This window comes from Bison bison, unplaced genomic scaffold, assembly GCF_000754665.1.
Source record: "Bison bison bison isolate TAMUID 2011002044 unplaced genomic scaffold, Bison_UMD1.0 scf7180017864249, whole genome shotgun sequence".
Taxonomy (NCBI): domain Eukaryota; kingdom Metazoa; phylum Chordata; class Mammalia; order Artiodactyla; family Bovidae; genus Bison; species Bison bison.
Window position 1 is genome coordinate 2,378,754 of NW_011494821.1, and position 9,464 is coordinate 2,388,217.

At 37.1% G+C, this 9,464-nt stretch overlaps 1 protein-coding gene across 2 annotated transcripts in view; it reads left to right on the plus strand.

Moving 5' to 3' along the window:
- The window catches only part of UBE2G1 (ubiquitin-conjugating enzyme E2G 1), an 88,164-nt gene that overhangs the window by 53,950 nt on the left and 24,750 nt on the right, over positions 1 to 9,464 (plus strand). For both annotated transcript variants that reach the window (XM_010847458.1, XM_010847457.1), the window contains exon 2: positions 6,527 to 6,629. In XM_010847458.1, the coding sequence (XP_010845760.1) occupies positions 6,527 to 6,629 (103 nt within the window). The remainder of the gene's footprint in view (positions 1 to 6,526; positions 6,630 to 9,464) is intronic.

Consider the following 9,464-nt stretch of genomic DNA (forward strand, 5'->3'; position numbering starts at 1 on the left):
CTGAATTCAGTCTTCTCTGTTGTTGCTCCTTGCAGTATACTTATTGAGGATTCTAGACCTTGCCTTTTAGAATTTCCCAAAGTATAGATTTTACTAATTGTATCTTGGGAATATTAAATATATTTCTCCGTGTTTTCTATAAATTGGTAATTGTGTCTAGGGGTTCTGGTTTGTGAGTCAGGTGAGATCACTTCATAAGTGGTGGTGTATTTATCAGGAGGCATGTTAATGTCTGCTTGTCCTTTCTAAAATGCCTAGGTTAAAATGACAAAATGGCAAGGTTTCAGTAAGTTTTCATTTTTCAACTGGACTGTCTCTGTAGGGAGAGATACCTCATTTGATCAAATAGTAGTTACTGTTTGATTTCCTGACAATGCTATTTGTATAGAAAAGGAAGACTAAATCTTGTGTTTTTGTTTTGTTTTGTTTTGTTTTAAAGGAGGAAAAAAAAAAAGTGGTTTTCAAAATAACAAAATGGTTTACTAGCATCCTGTACTGGGATCAGTCAATTTGTTGTTTCTTGTATCAGTTTATAAACTCATGGGTTGAAACATATGTTTCAGTCCTTAGTGGTTATTAACTGTTGATACTCAAATTGTCCCCTGTGGGCCAGTGGAAGTCTCTTCAAGTTGTCTGAGTTCTTTTAACATGACCATGGAATTACTTGATAGCTTCGGTTTTATCTGTTATGAAAGTTGAGCCTAGAACACTTCCTGCCCCAGACCTGGAATCACCCATTTTTATGAAGAGCCCTGCTCCATTTAAGTGTAGCTCATATATGGAACGGAGAAGGCAATGGCACCCCACTCCAGTACTCTTGCCTGGAAAATCCCATGGATGGAGGAGCCTGGTGGGCTGCAGTTCATGGGGTCTCTTAAGAGTCAGGCACGACTGAGCGACTTCACTTTCACTTTTCACTTTCATGCATTGGAGAAGGAAATGGCAACCCACTCCAGTATTCTTGCCTGGAGAATCCCAGGGACAGAGGAGCCAAGTGGGCTGCTGTCTATGGGGTCGCACAGAGTTGGACATGACTGAAGTGACATAGCAGCAGCAGCAGCATATATGGAGACTATATTCTGGGCGCTAGAGACACTCATTGCTGCAAAGTTGGTCATTTTTCTTGATTTTTTTAGTGGACAGAGCTCTGCATTTTTAAAGCTTTATCGTGGGTTCATATGGATACTTTTGATTCAAATTTAGGATTGAAGAGTTTTTACTTTTCATGGGTTTTCCTTTTTCTCTTTTAGTCTTATTCTTGAATAATGATTATATCATAGCAAGCCTGCTCATACTTTATTTTCCACTACTTATACCTATCTAAATCGTTATTCTCAAGGACATTACCTTGTCCTTGATTTCATTTTTAATTCACGGTTTATAGACCCTCAGTGATTTTCAGATTCACAGCATGCATACATAACTCTCATTTAGCAATCAGCAATACTTTGGGATTATTGAGTTTTAGAAATTGAAGTATAATATGCACAAAGAAAAATGCATAAATATTATGTACAGCATGCCATTACTAGCATCCCAGAATCTCTTTCTTTCTTCTTTCCGTATACCACTCATTCCCCATTGAAAGAAAAAGAAGAAAATGTGACTGTTGTCCTGACTTCTAATGTTACTGATTAGTTTTGCCTGCTTTAGAACTTTAAAATTTTGTCTGAGCATTCATGATATGAGAAAAAGAGAGCTCTTTCTAGCTGTTTCCAACTTTACTCATGTCCAGGTAGCATCCAGAAAAAAAGTATCATTATCTTTTTCACATTCAAAACTTCTCTGTAATATCTTAGGAATCTAAGTAAAAACCCAGGCATATACAGTTCTTGGTTTAAATATTTGTCTTAAGCAGGCTAGATTTTTGTGTATGTTAGCAATTTCCATTTCCCCTCATTGTATTTTTACCCTTTGCATGTTTCCCCTTTCTTTTCATTAACAGGAAATCTATTTGTATTAGGGATATTAGACTTTTACCTATTGTGCTGTAAATATACGCTCCTAGTCTCTCATTTGTGTTTAAACTTAATTGCCCTGGTAAATTTAAAATACCTTGTATAGTATGTTCTGACTGTTGAGTTTTGTGTTCTGCTTAGGAATGCCACCTCCAACTAAAAGTATGTTAAAAAATAAATCTGCATCTTTTTTTTCCAGCTGACTTTCATTATTTACTTGTATTTGTATTGAAATACAGTGTGAGGTATCTCTGTTAGCATTTAAATGTAGTAGGCTGTTTAAACATCTTTCCTTGGACTTTCCCATTAAAAAGGGGATTTAAAAATGGAATTTCGCTGGAATTTGATCTACTTATGGCTACTACACTTTTCATCACAAACTTCTGGAGGAAATTTCCACCTTCATTTGTTACTTCACCTTCTTTTTGTCAATTGAATATCTGCATGGCTTTACAATTACACTGAAACCACCTACGCCCAGGGCAGCCTTGCCATTCTTTGAACTGAACCCAGTAGACTGAATTTAGGCCTCCTCTTTCCTAAACAGTGTGCATTTATTGTTGGCAACTTTCTCCTTGGAACACATCTTATTTGGCTTCTTTGATCTAGCTTTTTCCTGGTTTTCTTCCTACTGCTGTCTTATTTGTAGCTGTTTCTTTTTTAATCTCCCTGATATTGGTATTCTCTAGAATTCCTTCAGTTAGATTCCACAGTTCACACTTAGGCTCATCCTTGGGTAATACCATCAGTCTTATGGCTTCAGTTATCAGCAATATTCTGATAATCCCCAGGTCTCTAGCTGAAATTTCTTTTGGAAACAATGTATTTATGTCCTATAGGTACATAAAACCAAACCTGTCCTTTCTTTCCCTCCCTCTAAATTCAGCACATCTTTATTATAATTCCCATTTCAGAAAAAGAATAGACTTCTACCCAGTTTCTCTGCATAGAAACCTCTATTTGTCATTTTAAAAAATTGAGTTGAAACTCAGATAACATAAAACTAGCCATTTTAAAGTGTACAGTTCAATGGTATTCACAGTGTTGTGCAAACAACCACTGTTACTCTCTTCAGTTTCAGAACACTTTCATCACCCCACAAAAACTCCCAGACTAATTAAATAATTGCACTCACCGCCCACCCCCCACCCCCTGTTCTGCTTTCTGTCTGTGGATTTGTAGATATGAAAGGAATCATACGGTATGCGGCCTTATGTGTCTGGTTTCTTTCGCTTAGCTTGATGTTCTTGAAGTTCATCGAGAAGCAACATGCCACAATCGAAGTTGTAGCTAGTTGTAGCATGTATCAGCACCTAATTCCTTTTCTTATGGCTCGATTATATTCCATTGTATGTATATGTTATATTTTGTTTATTCATTCATTGATGGACATTTGGATTCTACTTTTTGACTATGCTGCAGTATAAAACATTTGAGTATAAATTCCTATGTGGATAAATGTTTTCATTTCTCTTGGGAATATACCTAGAAGTGTAATTACTGGGTTATATGGTAACTATGCTTATAAACTTTTTGAGGAGTTATGTATTGTTATTGACTTTTTAAACTCCCTATATCACCAGTCTTGGTTGGTTGATTCTACCTCCTATGTATCTGTGTTTTCCATCATTATTCCCACTACTATATACTGAACATACACTTTCCAGGATTACTTTAATAGCTTCCTTTCCTTTTTTGGCTTCTTTGTCATCACATGGCCTTACTCTATCACATACTTTTCACATTCTGAGAGATTGGTTTTTGAAAATGTAAATTTCATGAGATGACCTCTTTGTTTTAAAAACAAAGCAAAATAAAACGCAAACAAAAATTGTTCTCTGGGTAAAACCTAAACTAACATGGCTGACAAAGCCCCTTTGCTGTCCTCCTGACATGCTGTCTAGCTTCAGCTACATGGTGTGTTGCACCCCTCTGCCGCCATGCTGATCTCCATATTTCAGATTTTTGTAGTATATATTCTTCTGTCTAAGCCTTGCTGTTACTCTACCCAAATCCTTTGTCTTATTTCAGATATCTCTTCTCTTTTTAGAAGACTTTTTGTCTCTTTTTGATTGTATTGTGCCCTTCTTTGTGCCCCTCCAAATTCCTGTGCTAATGTTGGACCATTTAATACATATTGTAATCGCCTTTTTACTTCTGTGAGAATCAGGAGCTAATAGTCAAGTGCCAGGGGATGCACTACAGACTAAAAGTATGATTAATAGGAATTTAGCAGAAGACAAGATTATTTGGTAAATTGTTTAGGGAAGGCCTCATGGAGGAGGAATATGGTACTTGAATTGGACCTTGAAGGGAGCATTCATAAAAAGTATGATAATGGTTGGCCTCTATAGGTAGATTAAATCTGTTAAATGTCCATAGATCTAGGCTATGAGGAGCCATGCTGGGGGCAAAAACCATGACAAAACTGATATGGATGGACATCTTTCAGCATTACTTTTGTATTACTTAATGAAACAAGCAGTAGGCACAGTCACTCCTGTAGAAGAGAAGAATGCAAAGAACATGTAAAAGATTTTTCTAGAACTTGTGTATTGATGAAATATATAATGAGAAGCAATAATATACTTTATGGAAAGTATAAGGAAGTTTTCAAGGGTAGTTTTGACCATATATGCTAATTTAAGAATCTATCCACCTATGTTTATAAAATTCCACTGGACTTCTAATGCAAGATTCAATAACTAGGTGATTTCTGGACAAATTATAAAATCTCTGCAAGACTCTTACAGCTATTGTTGGAGAAAGTGGTCTGAGTAATATACTAGTGTTTGTCCAGAGAAAGGTTAGAAATGAGATAACTCAGTGTAGAAATTTCCTGTCCAGATAGTGATTGTGCTCTAGTCGCCCCTCAGTTGACAGTAAAAATGGGACTTGCAGATCTTTTCCGGAATGTCTGCAGCATATTGACACTCAGTGAATGTTTGCATTCATAAACAAAATAACCAGATTGAAATACAACTTCTTTGCATTTTCAGTATTTAAAGAATGTCTTAGAATGGCTGTTTAAAAGTAAAACTGCATTTCTTATATTTTGCAACACGGTACTGATTTAAAACTATTTATAAAAGTCTGCTTTGCCAGTTAGGCAAAAATATTAGACTAAGAAATTAAAAAAAAGAATTTCCTTCAAATTTTGAGAAAAGAAGCCATTCATGTTTAAATGTAAATAAACTTTCACTTTTGGCTCTCTCTGGGTTTCACTGGCATGTTGGGGTGTTAAATCTTAGTTGTTGAAATAAACACCTCTGATTCCTCAAAAAATTAAATATTTTCTTCTCAGTTAATAACACACTTTGTTCAGTTTTTTATGGCACTCTGAGTTGTGTTGCACTTACTTATCATGAGACCAAGCTTCTTGAGGAGGATGGCAGGAATTATGTGAGAATTAGAAACCTGTTCAGCCACCTAGCAACTTCTCTCTCAGTTGCTCTCTTGGGTGCTTTGTCCCCTCTTCTCAGTTTGAGCCAACCAGTGCCTCTTGTTGGTGATTCATATATTTATACACAACACACACACACTCAATCATGACAGTGGTGATGACTTCACAGCTGTGTATATATATCAATGTGTAAGAAATTATATAATTTAAATGCCTACAATTTACTGAATGTCAATTATATCTTGTTAAAGCTTTTTTAAAAATCCTAACATGATGCCCACCATCGATGGGTCATTACTTTATTAAGCCCCGTGTCTCCAGGAACTGTTCAGACTTTGCTCTCTTTCTCACCTGCTCCTCTCAGGGGCCCTCATGGCCTGCGTCCCCCTACCTCACTAGTTCTCTGCCTTTGTTTTTATCCCCAGCCCCCATCATTCTCTATCCATGCTAGCACACTGTCTCTGGAAGAGGAAGATCTCATGTTGCTAGTGTTGTTCCTGTAGGCCCCAGCTATTATTCTTAAGCCATTCCTGAATGCTGGAGATTGTGGCAAAAGGTTCAACATACACAGGCAGGACAGATGGAGTCTGTCTTCTCTGAGAACTCAGTCTGTTGGGGCACACATGGACGCCAGCTGCAGACATGTATCCCCAAGAATGCAGAGGACTTAGTCATGCAGATACATAGTTACTAGTATAAATTAAGATTGGTTATATAGCAAGTTCCATTGAAAAGGTACCAGGCACTCTATTGGTATTTCTGAAAGGCCAAAGACCCTAAAGACCATACCATAAGAATTATCAGAAATACTGGTTTGATTTTCCTCTGAACCAGAATCTCTGGGGAATGAGTCTGACAACTGCATTCTAATAAGCTCTCTGTCCCACTATACCTATATACCACCAGAGAGCTACTTAGAATGGTAGGAACCTTGCTGGAAACCAGGGTAGATGTAAAAGGGGGGTAGAAGTTGATCTTCTGGATAGCTTGCTTTACCTATTGCCTCCTTGTGTTATAGAAATGAAAGGTTTTGACATCAGGTAGCATTTTGCTAATGGGTCCAGGTGTATTCATTTAATAGTTTAGAATTTTTAATGGTCTGTAATGAATGTTGGGTGAAGATTATGTACTTAAATTTTGTTATAAAACTATTCTTTTTCCACAGAGCTCAACAAAAATCCAGTGGAAGGCTTTTCAGCAGGTTTAATAGATGACAATGATCTCTACCGATGGGAAGTGCTTATTATTGGTCCTCCAGATACACTTTAGTAAGTATAATGGAACTGACATCCAAGTGGAACTCTTTTAATAATTAAAATATAAACTATTTTGACAAACTGAAGTTTCCCAGTTTATAAGAATGATTGTTAATCACTTAATTAATCACTATTAACTGATATAAAGATAGACAGCAGAGTGTGGTGTTATCAAAAAGCAAAGAAAAGATGGACTTTCTTATATATGTAGTACATTTTTAGATTAAGAGACCACACACAGTCTGATTTTCTGTTCCAAGTGTTTGCAGGTCAACTTAAACTTACTAATATTTAATGTTCTGTAAGATGGATCATGACTGTCTGATGTCAATGACTAGTACAAGTTGCATGCTTTTTATAGAAGTTGAGGTGTTGGGAAAAAATGCAGCAACCTTCTCAAAACCATGCAACTGAGGGATAGTAGGGTCTTTCTTGGGAGATTCTTAGTCACTCAACCTTGGTCCTTGATGGTACTAAGCAGCAAGGATTTGGATACATAAGACTTTTTTTCTTTTTTTTTTTACAGTGAGAGTTTTATTTTAGATGTTCTGAATGGTAACTCCTTTGCCTCCCCTCTGCACCTCCCCAACCTGATGGAAGAGAAAATCCAGAGCTAGTTCTATACCAGAGTAAACTGATATATGACATACACAGTTGAGCTGTAGTATTGATTGGGAGGTTTTCTAAGGTCTGAAAATAAATGATTTAGGTTTTGTCACAACTATTGCTGATCAAAATTTTTGCTGATTTATTTCCCAATGGTACATTTGCATTGGTAATTGTTGCAAGCTAAGATAACTCAATCTAGTCACTCTATCTACAGTGATAGTTTGGTAGATAACAGTATTCAGTGAAAGCCATCCTAGAGGTCTTCCCCACAACCTTAATATTATTTGAAAGTAAATTTCTTACCAAGTTTTGCACACAAAATCATACTTGTGCCTGGCTTCTGAGCCTGATGAGGTTCTGTTCTGGGTTTCTAAATCAAAACACATTGCATGAAGGTTTACTCAAGGAAGACACAGCAGCATTCCAGTGACAGAATCTTGTTGATCTTAAAGTTGGTTTGTGATAACAAGAGAAGTTCTTCTGAACTAATGTCTGAGTAGAAAATGAAGTGAGGCATCCAGGTTTGACCTCCCGTCTCTAAGGACCTCACATGATTTTTATACTTTTTTCATGAGATGGTGGCAAGCACCGCTAAATGTTACTAGCTGGTCCGTATACATGTTGTGTCCCTTCAGCTTCATGAAAGAGAGACACTTTAATACTCATTGTACTAATTAACAGGCCATCCTTCCTACCAATGAAAACCTGTTTCTGGCATTTCATATACATTTTAAAAGTGCTGACTGTCTATCTGAGGCGTGGATAACAGAAGCGTTTGTGGCAGCTCCTCTGGAGTTGCTGACTGGCTGCCACTTCCTCACTGTCCCTTACTGATGAGAGCACTGACTGCACCCAGGCTACAGTTTAACCTCAGTGCCAAATATACTTTGAGCATCCTGTGAACAATGAAGACTTAATGCCGTTGACAGACCTTATAATAATCATCCAAATTTACCTGGGTATGATTCCTTTTTATGAATGACCTTTTCTAAAACTCACATGCTAGAAGTTATGAAATTCTTTATAAAGCCTTCAGGAAGTGGGTTTAAGATTTATTGAGTGTTGGCCATCCCTTTTAGCAACTTCCCATTTAGAATTGTTTCAAAAATAAAGCATTGTAGGCATTTACACTACTCATTCATTTAGTTTCCTAATGTTTTGAGCACTCTTATGCTAGATGCTACAAACATGGGCTTAAATCACTTAATAGGTGCTGCTCCAAAGCGGTTACAGTTTAGTTGGCAAAGCTGCTCATTGTGTAGTTATTTAATACACTTTGGGGACAGCCATGATGGAGGGAGGCATTGGGATATGGTGAGAACTCACTGGGTGTGTGGCAAGTTTTCAGTGTGTTGGGGAATTTTTCCCAGAGGAGGAGATGTCTAAAATGAGAACTGAAGAGTTAGTCACTGTATTAGTAGGCTTCTGGCTATAAGCAAAAGAAATCTGATTTTAGCTGGCTTAGAATATAAGAAAATTTGTTTTCTTGACAGAGATAGTAAAATGGTTACAACAGTTTTGAGCATTTCAGAGTATGCTGAAAAGGAAGAAGTGAAAGTAGTTTCTGCTTGTGTTTTATGTATTTCTTATATAGAAATAAGAATAGAGCCTCCAATTAAAATAACTCTCAGTTTTTTTTAATATAAATTTATTTATTTTAATTGGAGGCTAATTACTTTACAATATTGTATTGGTTTTGCCATACATCAACATGAATCCGCCACGGGTATACACATGTTCCCCATCCTGAACCCCCCTCCCACCTCCCTCCCTATACCATCCCTCTGGGTCATCCCAGTGCACCAGTCCCAAGCATCCTGTATCCTGCATCGAACCTGGACTGGCGATTCATTTCATATATGATATTATACATGTTCCAGTGCCATTCTCCCAAATCATCCCACCCTCTCCCTCTCCCACAGAGTCCAAAAGACTGTTCTATACACCTGTGTCTCTTTTACTGTCTTGTATACAGGGTTATCATTACCGTGTTTCTAAATTCCATATATATGCATTAGTATACTGTATTGGTATTTTTCTTTCTGGCTTACTTCACTCTGTATAATAGACTCCAGTTTCATCCACCTCATTAGAACTGATTCAAATGTATTCTTTTTAATGGCTGAGCAATACTCCATTGTGTATATGTACCACAGCTTTCTTATCCATTCATCTGCTGATGGACATCTGGGTTGCTTCCATGTCCTGGCTATTATAAACAGTGCTGCGATGAACATT